This window comes from Cupressus sempervirens, chromosome 9, assembly GCF_028749045.1.
Source record: "Cupressus sempervirens isolate cs-2001-9-10 chromosome 9, ASM2874904v1, whole genome shotgun sequence".
In the NCBI taxonomy this organism is placed as follows: domain Eukaryota; kingdom Viridiplantae; phylum Streptophyta; class Pinopsida; order Cupressales; family Cupressaceae; genus Cupressus; species Cupressus sempervirens.
Genome location: NC_143126.1, coordinates 77989876 through 78010366, shown reverse-complemented (window position 1 = coordinate 78010366; position 20491 = coordinate 77989876). Strand labels below are relative to the sequence as shown.

General features: G+C 33.9%; 1 protein-coding gene across 1 annotated transcript in view; it reads left to right on the top strand.

Annotated features, from left to right (window-relative positions):
• The window catches only part of LOC149537701 (lysophospholipid acyltransferase LPEAT2-like), a 136358-nt gene that overhangs the window by 17117 nt on the left and 98750 nt on the right, over positions 1 to 20491 (top strand). Inside the window, exons 2-5 of the mRNA XM_089799076.1 lie at positions 5204 to 5384; positions 5493 to 5552; positions 19976 to 20139; positions 20247 to 20310. Coding sequence (XP_089655202.1) covers positions 5204 to 5384; positions 5493 to 5552; positions 19976 to 20139; positions 20247 to 20310 — 469 coding nt within the window. The remainder of the gene's footprint in view (positions 1 to 5203; positions 5385 to 5492; positions 5553 to 19975; positions 20140 to 20246; positions 20311 to 20491) is intronic.

Below are 20491 nucleotides of genomic sequence, written 5' to 3'. Positions count from 1 at the left end.
CCCTTTGTGGAAGTTCTCGGTTATAGAGAATAGAACTAGTGTAGGCAATCCATTAAATATTAGAGATAACATCTAATTGAAGAACCATTATCGATATATTAGGGACGACTTATATATCAGAGAAGTTGCATATGCAATTCCAGAATATCAAAGATCAAATACATCCATATAGGTTATTGTGCGTATATTATATTGTTATATCAAAAATAAACTCAATATTGTAAACTGCATTCTTGAACATATTAAGTTGCAGTGTTTGCATTTGGAATTACTAGTCATCTATATTGATTATTGTGTATTTAATCAAATAAATATTTCAATGAGGAATTACAAAATTCACCTAGTGTCTCAAATATAGTAAAAAGGGGACATAATAACCACCACCATATAGAGATTTAGAAGTGTCTGATGGGTACAATGCAGCATTTGAAAGACTCTTTTTTGATGACAATATGTGAGATTTGATTACGGATGAGTTCATAGAGTTTGTGAATGCAAGAGGTCTGAGTAATGATGATCTTTGCTGTCGGTTTAGGAAGGATGTTCATAGTTGGTGGTACCTCCATCACCAAAGATTCCAAACGTTAGAGTCCCTCACAATCAGAATTATATCACAAGTAAGTTTTACTTTAAAAAAAAAATTTATTTTGTCTTCATAAATTGCTAGTAATTTTTATTATATAAGATTAATAATTTTATTTTAGTTGTCTACTTTGTCTTGTCTTCATAGGTTGCTAGTCCATCTTCATCAAAAAGAAATTGGAGCATATATTCTTTCAACCACTCAGTAAAGCGCAATAGGTTGCAATAAAAAAGAGCGGAGGAATTGATATATCCGCATTACAACTTGCATCTTGTCTTACACAAGAATTAAGAATACAAAGAAGGGGAGGCAAAGAGGTGGGTGTAAATGTAGAGCTTGCGGACTTGGATTTGAATATTTTGACACCAATAATGTTCTTGGCGTAGTTGATCCCATTGGCCTTAGCTCTATTTGTGAGTCAACTAATGCCAATGTAGAAGATGAAGATTGATGATGATGAAGAAGAATATTAATCAATATTTAATCGATTAGTTGAACTTGAAACAATGATACTTGATGTTAGGATTCATCACTTGACATTTTAATGTTTTGAATCTTTGATATTAAACTTGAAGTATATGATGCTATGATCATGATTCATGATGCTATGAGGTGTTTTTGTTGTTTAAACGTTTTTATGATGCTATGTGACATTGTAAACTCAACTCATGCTTCTAGGCTTCATATATACCAACAAACCCAAACCCTTTTCAAAATTTTGCTGTATTGGCGAATCAGTCCTTTGAACCCAAACCAACAACTTAGGTTAAAGCGCATTTTCTTCACAAGTTTTTCCATAAAACCATGCATTTCCTCTTTCAAGATGTCAATTTTTAATTTAAAATATTTTGTAATTGAATTTTGAAAAAAAAAGTTTTGTTAAGAGATTTTTAATTTTTAGTACTTTTTAAGTTGCCAAGTTTTTGTTTAGTATTTGACAAGCTGAAAATTTTGGGCTTGCAAAGTACTTTGAGTCTGAGACTCTGGAGTATCCCTCCAAAATGCCTTTGGAAAGAAAAAATCTCTTCCTTGCTTTGTAAGACTCAATTGGGGACAAAGTTGAAATTTAGTCATTTGATTGAAATCTAAGGTCCAAATAAGGGGGATATGACATAGAAAAATATCAACACCCAAGCTAAATTTGAGAGACAACTAACCAACTTAATGTCTTTTCTAATCTGCAAAACATCAAAACAAAATAATTATAACAATGGATCTGCCTTTAAGCCATGGACTTCAATGTGCTGTTCAGACTTAAGAACTACGTAGGTCATTTTATGTTGTTGGAAAACAAGGATTTTTTCATTCTTTATGTATTGGGTTAAAGTAAGCCTTTTTTTTATGTTTCTTATCCTTTTGAAAGAATAAAATTTCAGTTCACATTATTAAATCTTTGTTCCTAAAGAATAAATCTATCCATATTTATGTCCATAGATGTACTATTGGCAGAGTACTCTCTGAGTTGCAAAAACTGGCTGAGTTTTTACGATTTTTATTGGTGCCAAAAACTGGCCGAAGGCAAAAATTTACTGAGTACTTGCCGAGTTTTTGCCAAAACTCGATAATAGTTTTATAACATCACTTAAAGGCAAAAACATCCCAAAATTATTTTCATTTCTCTTGTCTTCACTTGTATTTTGCCGGGGGCAAAAGAGTCTTCCAAACACTTGCAAACTGATTTCTATCTATTTGAAGTGGATTCGAGGCAGATTTGAAGTAAAGTATTTGAGAGGATGACATCAATGATTTGGAAAGGCAGGCTATGGATGAGGGGGTTGATTTGGTTTCGCACTAGATAACATTGAGTTGAATGAGTAGTCATTGCTAGTGCCAGGAGAAGCTGAGCTCCATCCAGGATGGAGGACGAGCCACAAACTAAGTCAAACATACTGAGCAAGGAGGTACAGTCATGTCCAGTGCAAACTTCTAGGACTAGAGCCTCTAGTTCTACCTCTCCCATAGTTTTTTCTAGAACTGAGTAGAGGAAGATGTAATTAAAATGTTATATTTACTTTTAGTTTTCCATAAATCATTTATTATTTTGCTTCCAGCCATCAGTGTTCCTCACATGAATGCAATTTATATGCACTTTGTGTTTAAATATATGTAGACTAAGCTTGTATCTTCTGTGTTCTCATTTATTGACTCATTGGATGCACTCCTCATTGAATTTTGCAAAAAAAAAGCATGTCTAATTAAATTAAAACATATTTTTAAGTTCTCGAGTTAAAAAACTGGCCAAGTTTTCCCCGAATTTATTTTATAGTCTGTGGTGAGTTATCCAGCTATGTTTATGTCAATGGTTCAGTTAAAAGATTAAGCTTGAGCTTTAGTTTTTTATGGTCTTAACTAATTAAATGGTCTTATAAATTAACAAATAATATTGATTTATCTAAAATCAATAATATTGTATAAAATCACTCTAAGCCTGATTCACTTTTACCTGGTTTACTTTAATTATGTTGCCAACGCAAAACTATAGTTTACAAGCAAAAATGCTTTTATAAAGTTCAAATGGATCCTGAACATGTAACTTTATGTTCTTTAGCAACTGCTATTCGGGGGTTACATTGTTAACCTTTAGCATGGAAATTGTTAATGTGGTAGCTGTGAGCCCACAAATGAATATTATTGATTGATTGTGGTTTTCTGATCTAACAATTAATCATTTTTTACTAAATATTAAGCCCCTCATTTTAGGTTTACTTTCGAATGCTATCTTTGTGTAAGGAATAAAAGTGCATATCCAAACACTAATGTCTCCATTTGAGTAAATATAATACTTGATATTAAATCTAATCATATTGATGAATCAATTAAGATGATAGGTTTTGTCAGATAATGAAAACCAGAAAGGCAGTTCAGGTTGATGCATGGATAATCAAGATCACCTCTAATTAACAAGCACAAATATGATGCAGGATTCAAAATTGTTTCATAGATAATTAAGATCACCTGAAATCAACAAGAACATAAATGACACCGGATGCAAAACGTTCAAAACCCAGGAGGCTTTAGAATCTTGTGACAACTACAATGTGTTATTATGATGACATGACATAACATATTTTTATAGCAGTTTCTGTGTTTGTCTCAGTTACATTTGCTATTGATGCAATGTTGTAATCTGCAGACTTTGGGCTTTGGTCATTGATAGAGGTTCTTGTCTAGTGCAACTGATGAGATTTGGATAGTGTAATTCCTTTCCACTCATTCTTTGGTCAGAGATTATACTATTATGTTTTTGTATTTTGAAATTGGGAGCACCAATTAAAAAAATACTGCTTTTGAGCCAATGAAATCCAAGTATGTTATCTATCTTTCTAGGTTGATTATCATATGTAGTGATTGACATATGACATTCCCTTATGGTCTATTTACAATGATTGAGATTTACCAGTGTCAGATAGTATAACTCCATTGGCATCATTACTTAAAACTAAAAGTTCATGATTGCACATGCAAAACATTTTATTCTGTTGTTAACTGATTCAATTTTATTTTTTATAAAGTGTTTGATTTCAAGAGTCGAGGGTTTGATCACTTGTGCCAGTGCATGCAAGTAGCAGAAATATTTTAGCAACTTAATCCTCTTACTCCAGATCTCTGGTGATTTTTTTGATGAATATTTTTCTAAATTATCATTCATAAAATAACTTTACAAATACAATCACAGAAAAAGGAGGGTTGATTAAAATCACACGCCTAGTGTCCACATGGGGATAAAGCCTAGAGCGTAAAACACAGAAACAAATGCAAGGCTGTGTGTTACAAAAGAAGGAAAAAAATGGTGATTAATTTTTTAGTTCTGGTTGAAGATGGAAATGTACTTGTTTTAATATTTGTGTCCTTGGCACACTTTTCTGTTCACTGGAAACAAAGTCCCTTTGTTTTCTCTTGTTCTTTTTCTGTTTTCCTTGATAGCTATCCTAGAAGTGGTGGATGCAGTGTTCTTAATTGTAATGTCCTAGTCAACTATATATTTATCTGCTCACCTGTCGTCTTATTCTAGAGTTTGATCATGTGTGCCAAGTTGGCCATCGCATATCTTTAGGCTATTATGTACTGCTGTATATTGAACTCAGTATCTTGTTGTGGCGATGCTGTAATGTAACTGTGCCCCATCTTGAGCTAAGGATTCTGAGGAAGCTCGGAGAAGGGAAGGTCCTGCCCAAAAAATCAAACTAGAAATGCAAGAAAATAAGGCAAAATAAGAAAATATATAAAAGCCACAAAAGAAAATAAACTGAAATTGCTAAAGTAGATTAATGGAAAGTGCCATTTAGAGGGCAAAGCTACTTACAAGAAAGTAGCCGAGGCCTGTTTGGCCACATATTATTCATGTACATTATTATGAAATAAAGATAAAAGGTAAGTAAAATGTATACAAGGGTGTTCAATATGTTAAGATTTAGGGTCAGGAAAAGTTCAAATACCTTGTTGCTTTGTAATTGTTTTTTGTCTCTGATAATGATATCTGCTGAACAGCATACAAAGATCACAATTTTCCACAAAACTTTATGCAGAAAACAGATGTGATGTTGCTTATGACTAAAAAAATTGTGCATGGTTTACTAATATAATTAAAATTGTTGCTGTCTATTTGTGATTTTCTTGCAGTTTTCATTGGATTCGACGTATAGGGAAGCCTGCTTCTAAGGCAATTGCACCGATAGTAGTATCAAACCATGTATCATATACAGATCCAATATTCTTCTTTTATGAGCTATTCCCAAGCATTGTCACATCAGAGACACATGACACGATTCCATTCGTAGGGACAATTATCAGGGCTATGCAGGTGTTAAGGCATATATTAACCTTCTGTGTACTCTATTTCGGAAATTTTCTATGTAATTATTTCACTTTAATGTCAAACTAACTTCAATTATCAATTTTTTTTGTTCAGGTGATATATGTGGATAGATTATCACGGAAATCACGGAAACATGCTGTAGCTGAAATAAAGGTAAATGAGGCAAATTGTCTACTATTTTGTGGAAATTGTTAATATTATAGTTATACTATCAATCTTGGGAGTGATAGGCAATCGAGCAAATGTGACTGCTCAAAAAACTATGATATGCCTTACAGTGGTTATTGTTGGGTTATTGCCATTGATATCAAAGGGCCAAATCAAGTAAGTGATTGATCTTGATGGGGGTTGATAAAATTGGGTTTTGGGGCAGGTTTTTTTTTCTCAGAATAGGGATGTTGGGGAAGACTATATAAATATTAGGGAAAATTTTAAATATATAGCGAGATCTGAAAATTGAAAGATTTATATGATATATCATTGATGAATATAAAATCATTCATCATAGAATATAGCAATTGAGTTGAAACTTGAAATGAGAGTTCATATGAAAATTTTGTACATTCATAATTTCATACTTATAATCATTGGATTTGGAACCAAAGTACTCAAAGGCGGTGAGTTTCAACAAAATGAGATGTATCATACCATATATCATTGCATCAATGTATCATATAATATCAAAAGTCTCAAAAGCTTCAAAGGTGAAACAAAGATAGTATGCCACTGCCTCTAATCATCGTCCATATTAGTATTCTGTTGGTGTAATTAAATATTACTAATTACACTTTTACATAAGTTTACTTAGGATAATGCATTTACATATTAGTTGTCATGTAGACACTTAGGAGTTTCCATTCTATTTGAGCACATGGTGTAGGAGGAATCCACTTGCATATAGTAGTTGTCTCACATCTTGTTGTTTGTGAGCTTCATCTTTTTGTTCTTATCACATTTTGATCCTCTCATTGTTGCACATGTCGACGTAATTTATTGCACAATGGAGGATTACACTTTGCATGGTTGATAAGTTATCTTTATCATTACTCCTAGTTATCATGCATTGTCTATATATTTAGGCACTTCTACATGCATTGTATCTGAATGTTTGATTTGGGCATCTATTTATCCATTATTATTGATTATCTATGAATCAAGTCATTTGAGGATCATATCATTTTGTATTTCTTGTGCTATCAATTGAGCTTCTAGATCTTGGCATTTTTATTCTTTGCCCAAGGCAAATTTACGTGATATCAAAGCCAAAGTAGCGTTCATTTGTATAGCCATTGTAGAGTATTTGCTTCATCTTTTGGAGGGCCACAATTTAGATCCAATCCACAATCGACTTTATTGTGGGAGCATCTAGAGCAAGATCAGACCTCACCTTTGCATCTGGGTGGCCATTCCGGTGAATTTTGACTATAAACTTCCCCCTATTGGGCAAAAGTCAAATTTAAGGCAATTTTTTTTTGCAAATTGGACTTGGGCAGCCTGGTCTGCAAATTGATGACATGATCCAAATTTTTTATTCAAAAGAATGGTGCATTAGGAATGTTGCTGAGGCATTTTTGCGGGTGATAACATCCAGAATTATGAAACATTTTTGCGGGTGATAACATCCAGGATCATGAAACAAAGTCAAGACAAGGGGCTCTTCCATTTAGAAAGAGTAGACTCTGACAGGTTCTTTTCAAATATCAAGATGGTCATATAACTATTTGGTCTAGGACTTGCTCGTAAGATGGTAGCTCCAAAGTGATCTTGGATCTAGCATCTTTTGCCATATATGAATCATGTTGGATAATAAGAGACTCTTGGAGAAAGATATCTTTGATGATTGGGATCATGAGTATCCTTCTATAGCAAGAGGTAGCTTGACATTTCATTAGAGGTAACCTTGGACGAATAGGTCAGGAGGTTGATGCATATACTTGAAACTTAAGAAGAGAACCACCTTATCTTAATATCTAGTGTTGCCAAACCTAAGGATAAATCCACTGTTTAGTACATTCACACTGAAAAACACACAAATACTGAGAGGGAGGGGGTGAATCAGTATTTTACAACTTTAGAACAGTAAACAAACTAAATTAAAGCAGAGAAGATCAGAACACACATAATTATCTCGTGGAAACCCTTTTGGGTAAAAACCACGATATTACTAATCACTTCAAAAGGGGCTATGACCATGTACACCCAGTCTTCCACCTTCTCAAGCTATTATAGGCTCCAACATGAGCAACAAGTAAAACTCCAAAGGTTCCAACCCAGATTAAACAGAAAAATAAAAACCAAAAGGATTACAGTGATTTTGTTTTCATGTTATTTCAAATGTCCCAAATTATATACTTCAAAAAGAAGTATTTTCAGTTTGAACTCTATTCAGATGACAGTTCCTACCACCAAGCAGACACACACCACACTTCTCCGTCTGAACAAAAATTCCTGAACTGCCTTTTTAATTTACTGTTTTCAAACAGTGAACTATACTCAAAACTTGATCACCTATATTGTATGCAGAGATCTTCACATGACCATGTTAGAATGATGATGACCTTAGCTTGCTTCCCAATGTGATGCTCATAACCATTCCAAAATTGTTTCTTACACTTCGAGCACAGGCTATGCAATCTTCATTCAAAAAGGACTATATTTCTGGTGCCCTTTTTAACTCTATATGTATCTTCACTGTTGCAGAAAGCTCAAAACAACGCCTAGGAAATGGTAGTTGCCCTTGCCTTTCACCAAGCGATTACTTTTCATATTTGCCATTATTTCCATTTAGAAACCCCAGACCATAGAACTTTCATTGCTCAAAAACATCAACTGCACTAGCATTACTTCTGATGTTCATTCACAGTCGCATTATGTTTAAAAAACAAATATGTTTTTGAAAGTACGTTTATCTGGAAGCCCACGATCTGAGCAGAAGAGATGCTAAGTGCCTGCATAATGATGTTGTTCAATTGTTCATGCTCCCATCAAACTCCTTTGTTGCATATTCAGTGCATACGATTTTTTGGTTTGAAAAAACTGCGTATGTGCCCCACTGCTTCACAATCATGTTGTCCTGGTTTTTGAAAATTTCTACCGGCAGATGAGATTTCATGTCCTTCATTATACAACAAATGATGCTATCTGTAACATTATTCTCAAGAATGCATATCTCTGCAATTCGATTTCTGCAAAACTTTTTTCTTAGAAAAGTTCAGGCACACACCGTTTTCTTACTAATCAACCCACACAAACAACTCCAAGTGTCTTGTTTTAGAATCAAATAGTAGTTTTTGCTTGATTTAATTTGACAACCTGATAATGGTTCAGATGTATGAAGACGACTGGAAGAGAATAGTATCCCAGAACTGTTACACCCAGAGAAGATTCTCTGCAGCTGCTCAGAAAAAACAGAGAAGAACACTTGTGTGAATTCACACCCATGAGAGTTGCATAGTAATTAACACTTCTGTTGAGTGTCGACAGTAAGCCTGAGGCTGACAATGAGTCTGACAAAGGACACACCAAGGCATTTACACTTGGCACACACAAAACAGTATCTTCAACATGAGCTGATTGGCCACTTGGTAAATACAATCAACATCTTCAGCACAAGATTTTCGATTAAGGGCCAGCATTCATAGTTCAACATAACACACGTGTTTCTATAAGAAGAGGGATGCCACCATAACATGTAATCCATCTTAATGAAAAATGCCAAAACACACATGTTACTATGAATCAAGGTATGCTTCTGTGATAGAGGGAGCAGATGAAGGTAATGCTTTAGTTGACTTTTGAGGATCTTGGTCATATTGATTTAGAGGGAGTTGATCATGTTGAGATTAATTCTCTATTCATTCATAGTACATTATAATCACTGAAGATCTAACAACCAATATTTTCACCAAAGCCTTTAACCAAGTGAAGTTTGTACATTATTGAAGACATGCTTGGAGTTATGAATCGAAGCCCTTATTGAGAGGGAGACTAAACATCAGTGATTTCCTGAGATGTACACTAAAGCATCCTTCTCTACCAGAGAGAAGATTGAGGTGAAAATCATTGTTCCACACTCTGGGAATATTCATGGTGGACTCGCCCTTTAATATGGTTCATGGTGGATGCCATGTGGGTTATTACATGATCTTGTGGAAACTTCTTGAGAGGTGACGATCTTTCATAAAAGTTTACTTGTGGTTACTATTGTAAGGTGACGATCTTAACAATAGTTTAACCTGCTATCAAGATGGATGTCATATGGATGATGTTTATGGAGATCATGATAGTGCATATCTCTTATGTAACTAAAAAAATAGTGTTCATACTACTAGTTATATTACTGAGATATGGCATGGTGGATACTATGAGACATAGTATTAGTGGAGACACCACGAGCAGATATCTTCTTTGGTAGACATCATGAGACATGATTGTTGATTTCTAGGATCATTGCAATTGTACTAACAATTGCCATTTTATTGATTGTGTTCCAAATACAAATGAAGGCTTATAAATATGGGAGGAGGAGACATGTTTCTTGTCTCTTCGGTTAAACATCACTAGTTAACATATTAATATAATAGTAATATAAATAACCATATATGTAACTCATCTTAAGCATATATGTAATATTAATATGTTAACAATATATGTCATATATGTCACATATTATTACATAATAATATATAATGTATAGTATATAGTATATTATATATATATATATATATTTATTTTAAAGATGATTTACCATCGACAAGGTATCTCATGTAAAAATCAATTTGATAGAAGCTACAACCCTAACACTCTCTCTTAGCTAGGGAGGATTTAAAGAACACATTATGCTCTCAAGAATATTAAGAGATATCATTTCAGTATGATATTCATTTCACTATGAGGCTAAATTTCTCACCTTTCATAACACACAATTGAAGCAATTTCCATAACTTTAAAACATCACCTTAAGTGTGGTCTATAGTATTAACTATGTCATGGTATTCGGCAAGATCTGGTCCAAAGAACCATAACAAGTTGATTATCATGGTGTCCTGAAAAATCCGGCCCAAAGAACCATGATAACAGGTCTACCATTTATAAGATCGCCACCTTACAATGGTTACCTTTTGTTTGTTCATTATCATGATTTCCAACACTCTAGGACAACAATTTATTGTAGTCTGTAATGATAACAGGTCTACCATTTATAAGATTTTCACCTTACAATGCTTACCTTTTATTTATATATGTCAATGAAAGATCGTCACCTTTCATTTCATATCATAACAGCATCATGTAGTACCTTATATGATATCCACAATGAACCACCATAGCTGCTACTAGAGGGTGGAACAAGGATTTTCACCTCAGACTTCTCTCTTATAGAGGAGACCACATTACAAGGAATTTCACGTAGAACTTCTCCTCATAGAGAAGATATCATCCACAAAGGATTGCATCTCAAAATCTCTCCTTCTGAACAATGACCTTGGGAAGTCAGGTCCTGTAGTTACTTTGTTAGAACTCTCTTTACCCAAGGGTGCCTATCGAACTCACTCTAAATCTTATATCAGTCTTTTGATTTTCTAGTGATAAGTCAATACTTCCTCATGATGCACTCAAGAGTAGGCCCATCAAAGTCATGCAGCCACACACATGTATTGCTGGACTCCCTCTGAGTATTTGTCTTCTAAGCTCTTGCGTTGCCTTCAAAGAAGTGTTATTTTCCTTCTTAATATAGAAGGATACTCATAATCTCAATCATTAACGATATTCACTTCAAGATCCTCATTTTGTCCTGATCATCAAATGACTAATGAATTCTTGTCTGCACAATATTTGGTAGCATGTGTAAAGTACCGACCTTCTTTTCCTGTAGGAATTTCCTCAACCATAAAGGAAAAGATCAAGGTAATTTAACTCTTATAGTATGTATAGAACTACAAATAAGAGAGAGATTATAATAAGTAGATAAAATGTAATACTCAAGGATAATGAATACTTATCTATACATCCATGATATGAGATGATTTAATGAAGGTCCATTATATTAGAAATTTCCTTCTTTGATTATTTGAGAACGAAACATCTCCCCTTTGAATATGTTTCAAGTGGGAATGGAATATTGGTTATTATTCTCCCCCCTCAATGTAAAATTCCCACTCTTATAGCAGTCGCCCATAAGATCCACTTTTGTCTTGTCTCTATAACTTGAGTAGAATTATGTTGATGGTTATTATACCAAATGTGTGTGTTCAATAGAATCCTTTTAATATACTACAAAACTTGCATTCATGATAAGCCTGTCAACATGCAACTTCAACTTTCCTTCTTTAACACTTGTAACATTATCTCTTGTAACTTTGTGCTGGGAAAGTATGCATCTTCAATATCCACATAAAATGCACCATCTTTTTAATGTATGAAAACAATTATTACAAGGACCCCCTCTTTTAACTTATCCAAATATTCAAAGATATTGCAGAATCTTCAGTGTCCCCATTGAGGAATATCATTAATTTTCTCAATGTTTCCTAATTAATATTTGAAATTATACTTTCTCCATTATTCTATGAGTTTTTAATTCTATTTATCTTCCTTAATAATCATCTCATACTCCATGTGCATTATTTCTTTCTTAGCACACTTTTCTTCAATATAAATATATATCAGATTTAAAAACCTGAACATATATATATATATATATATATATATATATATATATATATATATATATATATATATATGTATATATATATGTATATATTTTAAAATTTAATATGTTGATTTCTATGCTGGATTACTGTTGAGAATCATATTGTTTGAGTTTTGCTGTGACTTAATATGTGTCCAATTGCAATGTTGCACTAGTTGTTAATTTGCTGAGTCGGATGTATATTATCCCAATGTTTCTTACTGTCCGTTTCTGCACATGATAAAGTTAGAGGATTACTTTCATGATTGCGGTTCATGTTTGGATGGGATTTGTTGTTGATCACTGCATGCAAGTGCCACTACTAAATATTATATTGTCTGAGGTTTGAGCGTAGCTGTCATTATCATTTTCATTTTGTCAAAACTCCTCCAATTGCTTCATATTCCAATTCATGCTAATCCTTAATCAAGGCATTCCTTTATGCATTGTGTTGTGATCCTTGTGCTAAGTCATATTCTTCTGTGCCTTAAAGATGACCATCCAAAATTTCGGGGCCTTTGAATCATATTGCAGAGATTTTATTCATATACATGATCTGCCTGTAATAGATACCCAGTTCAATTACGATTTGATGTGTTAACACACCTCTTGAAGAAATACTGCAAGTCTCGATCGTAGGCATGTTTGAAGAAATACAAATAGGACCATACTTGTTTCCTTCTATTCATACATACGATGCCAAGGGAATCAAATCATTGTACACGTATTTGTTTGTAATAGGCTAATAGCAATAGTAACTGTCGACCAAATTAATTTCTGCACAAGTTTGGAAACATTTGACTCTATCGATGCTTCTTCTCTATACATATTTGTCAATGAGACTACACAGCTACGATTTCTGTATTTCTGATGTAACTGATGTTTGGCATTGCTACTGCCTCGTATATGCGACTCAACTATCTTATCGTGAATACTTTTGAAGTAGCAGCTTTTGGTTATGACTTTTAGAGACCTTGTTTATATCCCTAATATATATTCATTTTCATATAATAGCCTTCTCTGATGTATGCTATGTATTCTAGCCTCTGATAACACAGTAACAATGTATGATCGATGCCAGAATATTTGCATGGCAGAGATAGGATGAATACGTGCTGGGGATTCTCTGATTGTGTCATCACAACAATCTACTTTTCACCACTCCTATCATATAGCGATGCTAGATTTATTACTACTCCTAGTATGATCCAAGTAGATTTGAATTTCAATGTGAATTGTAGCGTTGATCTCTTAATGCAGTGAATGGTGAAAGTTTAGTTTGTTTTCCTTATTCATAGCTGATTCTATTTTAATAGTATGTTCTCATTTTATATTTGCTGATTCCAGACTCTACTTATTTTGCTGGTTATATTTATATTATTCTCATCTCTTTAAATGATCACAGGCGGTGTTAGGTTCCCTTTTTTCCATAAATCACTGACTGTACACTGTAAGGGCTGACTGTTCACAATTTGTGTTGGTCCCCTATAGGAAGCTGAATTTATATTCCTGTACAATATAGCCATTTGTGCCCAGACTTAACTATACACATTGCTTTCCTTCACATATTTGTATATATATTTCTCTCATAATTTGTCATAATTTCTTCTTCGTATTCATCGTGCCTTTCACAGTGTTCTTACATTTGCAGCCTAGCTTTGATACCATGTTGATTTCTAGGATCACTGCAAATGTACTAACAATTGCCATTTTATTGATTGTGTTCCAAATGCAAATGAAAGCTTATACATATGGGAGGAGGAGACATGTCTCATGAAGAGACATGTCTCTGCGGTTAAACATCACTAGTTAACATATTAATATAATAGTAGTATAAATAACCATATTGTAACTCATCTTAAGCATATATGTAATATTAATATGTTAACCATGTATGTAATATATTATTAATATATAATGTATAATATATGTAATATATACATATAATATATATTATATATATAAGATATTTATTTTAAAGATGATTTACCATCAACAAGGTATCTTATGTAAAAATCAATCCGACAAAAGCTACAACCTTAACAGTGATGTCAGTGCACATACCAAGAAAAGATATGAGTATGGTGAATATCATATGGTTGATATTCTTGGGCATATCATGCACTTAATGTTACCGTGAGGTAATAGTTGTAAAATGTGTTGTTTATTTGGATAGAAATCATCCTTCCTAGCTCAAAGGGAGCGTTAATGATTGTAGCTTTGATCGGATGATTCCAGTTGACTAAATCAAATGTTTGAGTGGCCTATCGGTTTAAACCATAGTTCCAAGAATCACGGCGATTCATGCGATTCACGCGATTCGGCGATTCGATTCAAGCCAAACGATTTTTTGTGAATCGGTGAATCGAATCAGCGATAAAGGGTTTATGAAATAATTTACTCACTAAATTTCAAGGGTTTTTTAAATTTTCCGATTCATGGCCGATTCGATTCCGATTCATGGCCGATTCACGATTTGATTCGGCCTTGCCGATTTCGATCCGATTCCGATTCTTGTTACTTTGGTTTAAACATTTGATATCCTTCACTATTATCATCATGGAGCATTAGTATTATTGATAATAATTTATTAAGTGTGTGTGTGTGTGTGTGTGTGTGTACTGTCATCATGATAATACCTTGAGCAAATATCATTTGTGATAACTAACGTGAGTTAAGATGGAAGACATGCCTCTTAATATCATATGCATATTCATTGAGAGAGTAACTTGAAACACAGAGAAATTAATAAGTGCTATTACAAGTTGCACATAATTTCCTAAGCCTAAATTTGATAAAACTTCAAAAATGTGGATGCATGTGCTAATGATATATTACAAGAAAATAGAGCATGGAGACTATATGATATTCATTCAACTTAATGACATTTGGAGCAAGATTATCCCTATTCAAGATGATAATAGACTTATGTGATGTGGATAAAGCAATGTTCCATGGTTTTGGGGTTGTATTTGTACTGGGGATGAAACGGGGACGGATTTTGACTGTCCCCTGAGTTGTCCCCTTTTTGGCAAATTTGGAAACGTCCCCGAAACGGCCAATTTTTTTTGATTGGAAACTTGGGGACGACCAGCAGTATTGGGGATGGTTTTGCCGCCCCTTATCTGTCCTTGAAATTGCTGGCCGTCCCCTTTTTTTCAACCAATCTAGTAAAGGCAAAACACCCCTCAAAAATCTTTTTTTTTTCTAATTTTTGCTGTCCGTACAGCCCCTAGTCGTCTTAAAGACATAATAAAAATATGCAACCCATATTTGGTCCATTAAAACACTAACTCTTCTACTCATTTTTAGATTTGACATACTTGCTAAGAGGAAGAAAAAAAAAACATAAGAGTAGTAGCAGCAGTGAGGAAAGATTGTGTTTAGTATTTACTAACTATTTTAGTTGGACTTCTCTTTATTTCATTATGATTTCAGCATGATACTTGGAGCCTTTAGGCATTTTGATTTTATCTATATATGTATGTGATATTGTTATAATGGAAGTACTTAGTATTTGCCAGTTGATAATATTACATGTATTGATCTTTTAAAATGTCTACGGTGAATGGTTTATCAGTGATATGATACGCATATTTGAATTTTGTCTCTATATATAAAACATCCCCTATGTTTTTAATCGCTGTCCCTTGAGGTCCCGTCCCCTAAATTTTGGCTTTGACTCTTACCTGTACCTATACTAGAAACATGTCCCCGTCCCCTAAAACGTCCCCATCCCGGAAATTCCATGGAGCACAGGGATAAAGAGAATCGAAACTAATTAGACAAAAAGAAAAAAAAAAGCAAACTAAGTTAGAATGACTTTATTGAATCCTAAGCTAAAAGCTAATGGACCAGTACTAAATAAGAGTTACTTAAATACCCTCCATTAATGGCCAATCTACTAACTATAACAAACTTAACCCAAAGTTTTACAAATTCTTAAGGACTTGGGGACCTGGTAAGAATGTTCGCAATGTGGTCCTTTGCTAGACAAATTATACAACATAACAGGTCATTCTTATCTGAAGTGATAATGTAATCCCACATTTTGCAATATGTTCCTTTGTTTGACAGTACTGCAACATAGTAGGTCTTCTTTATACAAGCTATTTGATGAAGTGACAATGTAATTCCACATGTTTGGTACAACTGTGAAAAACTGGATTCTTGGCAAGTTTGAACACCTCTCTATTGTCATAGAAGTGGAAAGTAGGATAAGATTGTGAAATCTTGAGAAAGCATTCTCCTAAAGTCAAAATGCTTCACTTTTGATTTTTATTGCTCCTTGATAATTTGCTTCTTTCAAGGAAAATCTCACTGCATATTGCTTGTTGCTAGTCCATGTGCCTGCACCTTTACCAACACTGAGAACATATTTAAAAGTGGATTTTAGTCATCCATGTGTTATCTAGAATGCTATAGTCAATTATCCCTTTGACATATATCAACATGCACTTTGCTGCGGTCACATGTTTTATCTATGTGTAGTCATGAACCTAGATATGAAACTCATTATCACAGATCAAATTTAGGCCTAATGGCTCTGAGATCTATTATGATATCCCACTTGTTGCCTATATGTTGAATCATTAATTATTAGTCAACTTTGGTTGAAGGCTTTAGCCCTTTCTCCATAGATGTGCACGAGATTTTGCAATCTATTGTATTGAATTTGTTGAGACAAGTCAAAACCATTGGCATACTTGGATTGTGAAAGAAATGTTGTCAGTTGTTCCAAACTTCTAGACTTAGATAGTGATGCAAGAGGCCTAAATCAGTTATATCAAAATGCTACTCATAAGATATAATCCATTCAATATCACTTGCCACACTACCTGTAATATAATGCCATCATCTATTTATGACTAGTAAAATGAGATCATTAACTATGTATTTGATGTACAATTTTTTTTTTGAAAGGCTCCAATAGAATCCCCAACCAACCAAATACTTAGTTTTGATTAAGCATGCCCTAGTTGCCCGTTTTAGGCCATATCGAGCTTCCTTAAATGGGCCATATAGTTGACTTGAAAATCATGTGTTCAAGACACACATACTTTTTTCTCTAAATCCTCATAGAGAAAGGCACTCTTCGTCTTCATTTGATGTACTGCCTAGCCAAAATGAGCTGCCATTGCTAGGACTAGTCAAACGGTACTCATCTTTGTTGTAAGACCAAAAGTCTCCCATTCAATAGCCTCTCTTTATGTGAACCTTTTTGTAACCAAGCTTTGCACTTTTCTAATTGTATCATCTGCCTTTTACGTGACCTTGTACACTCTTTTGTAGCCAAGGGGTTTCTTTCTTGGTGGAAAATCTAGGATTTCTTTCGTGAGACACTCATGTTCAGTTAACATAGCCTTTTCCTATTTAAGCATTCCTTTTGCCTCCCCCAATAATTGTGGCTCGTAAGATTGTTGACGCTTCTTGCTCTTTCCTCTCAATAATCGTCCATCAATCATTTCATTATTTCAAACATCTATAACGGTTCTTCCCCACCACCATAGTCTCTCTTTAGGATTCTTATCATACTTATTAGTGTTATCAACATTACTTGGGCTCTTCTATGTGAAGGCTGATGCAAGTTATCATAACTGGAATCTAATTCTATTACTGGCTTGGGAGACTTTACATGCTTTGAATCTCCCCTTCAATTGGAGCTACTTGAAGTTGAACACTTGAACCTCAACGTGTTGCTCTTTAGGAACCTTGAACCCTAGAGAAGTCTGGAAAAGCTTATACTGTTCATCAATCAAAATCTCTATTTGAAGTCAAATAGTTAGTGTCAACATTAATCAATTTGTAAGCCTTATGAATGTCATTGTCTCTTTAGGAATTCATTTATTACTTGTAGGAATTAAATTGGTTTTCTCTTTTCATTTGAAATCCAGGTATATGTAATGGAACCAAAGAGCTTAAGATGACTTATTTTAGATTTCCTTCAGACCATGCTTCCTCTAGGATATTTTGCTTCATTACTTGTGGTGGATATCTATTTACGATTTAGCAAATATACTACTTGAATACAAAAGCTCTTGGGAATTTTCCTGTTCCCCATCATACATTAGGCCATGTCTGTGATTGTATAATTTTGCCTCTCAACTACTCCATTCTTCTGTGGACTATAGGGTGTAGTATAGTATCTTTTTATGACACCTCCACTATTGAACATAGGAGTGGTAATGTCACAACATGACTTTTTATCTTAATGCTTTGAATTTTGATTTTGAATACACCCACATTTGTCTGCTAAAACATCAATAAATTGTAGAAAATACCTCACACAAGTGATGGGTGCTGTTTTCATTGGTCCGCTAATATGTGCAGGACCTACCTGGGGGACTGTTGTCCATTATCAAAAGGAATTTTCTGCTGCTTCCCTACTTGACAAGAATTGCGAATGCCTTGAATCTGTTGCTAGATGTTAGAAAGTCTATTGAGCAATTTTTTTTTGAGCCAATTGAGAGAGAGAGGACAAGTGTAGGTGCTCTTTATTGAAGGAATAATGCTGATAATGTGAATGATATGATTGGCTCTACAGTGAAGCTGCTGGAACTGAAGAATGCCCAAAAATTTTTACTGCTTAACTTTGTCTGCTGATAAAAAGTAGGAGATTTTTGTATTATATAGTCTACTTCTGCATGTAATTGGTTGAACTTTTTGGTTTGAACTGGTAGCGCCCCTGTTTAAGTTTATCATGTAGAAACATATAATATTATTGAAACTCAATATATATATATGGAGTGAACCCATGTAGAAAAATGCGCCCAAGTCATGTAGACTGATTCCATTTAGGTACCAGTAAACTAGTTCAAACAAGTTAGAAGCCTTTGGTCTAGTAGGAGTTTAACAATTCACCTTTTCTTGTAGGTCATTAAAAGTTAAAACATTATTTGTAGAAAGCTTGTAGACCTATATATTGGCATAATCTTTATTCTGCTATTTTCTCTGTCAATTTATATTGAATCTATTACCTTAGATTATCATGAGGTCCTGTATTCACATATAACATAAGGTGGTTCGTTTAATGCAGGGACTCTTTGTCGTGTAAAATTGTCTTGTTATGTATCATTGTAAAGTGCTCACAATGTTTTTTTGTCTTACAAATGAGTTCATTCTATGTTATCAAGATTCTTGCAATATAAGAAACAAGAGTCTGGTTTTAAAAATCAACATGCCTTGGATAAAAGGTAGCATTGAGGGATTGGATGACTAGGTGTTCTTAGAAGTGGAAAATCTCAAGGTCATCAATTATTTTGCAGGGTGAGAGAGACCGAACATATAGCTAGTTGTGGAATGATCTTATACAATTAGTAACTGCCTAGTCACTCTACATGAGTAGATGCTTTTTTAGAAAAGATTTTTGTTTAGTTCTAGGGCAGAAATTGACATTTAAGGTGATTGTTAACTATACATTGCATGCTTATTGTTGAAGTAATTTAGAAAAAGCTTTGATTTTAAATGATTTCATATTTTTAAAGTTTTGAATTCAAAAAATCTGTGTTATTTTTATGTGTATAATCCAATTATTGTCATTCTTTAGTGGGAAATTATATTATAATATAATGAAACTGAAATTGCAAGCAGTAACAATTTGCATAATCTAGGATTATAGTGCTGTTTAGATTAGTACTATACACTGATGTGGATAAGTATAAGCTGCTATATGTTGGTGACATTTTTCATCTTTCACAAGTTTTTTGGAAAACTGGAAGTAAAACTTAGATGTGGTTGATTCATTGGGGTTAGTGTTGTCTTACAACTTAATTACACTTAGTTTTTCAATATCAATCATGTTTATTTTCAAGCCAAGATAATATAGATACTTTGTTCTGCATTTCACATTGACAACAGCTTATTGATTTGTGTTAGGATTTAAATGCAGAGAAAGGCGTCATGCAATGATTTCCCGCAAGTGATGCTGTTTCCAGAAGGGACAACAACTAATGGAAGGGCACTGATTTCATTTCAACTTGGAGCTTTTATTCCTGGTTTTCCAGTCCAACCTGTTGTTGTGAGATATCCTCATGTACACTTCGATCCATCTTGGTGAGAAGGCTGAAACTTAGTTGTTAGAAGTTTCCCTATTTCACAACTGCAAATACAATGCTTTGTAATGAGAAGTGCCCCTAATATTATTCACATATGCTTTTTAGGGGCAAAATATCTTTATTGAAGCTCATATTTCGGACGCTAACTCAATTTCACAATTTTATGGAGGTAAGTTGCAAATGTGCTATTTGCAAATCTTACTTGTTCAGTTGCAAGATTTCCACCTAATTGTTTATGATAACAAACATTTTTATTAGAGTTCTATTTCGGATGCTAATTCAAATCTCGCAAGTTCGTTGGGGTAAGTTGCAAATTTGCAATTTGCATTTCTCACTTGTTGAGTTGCAAG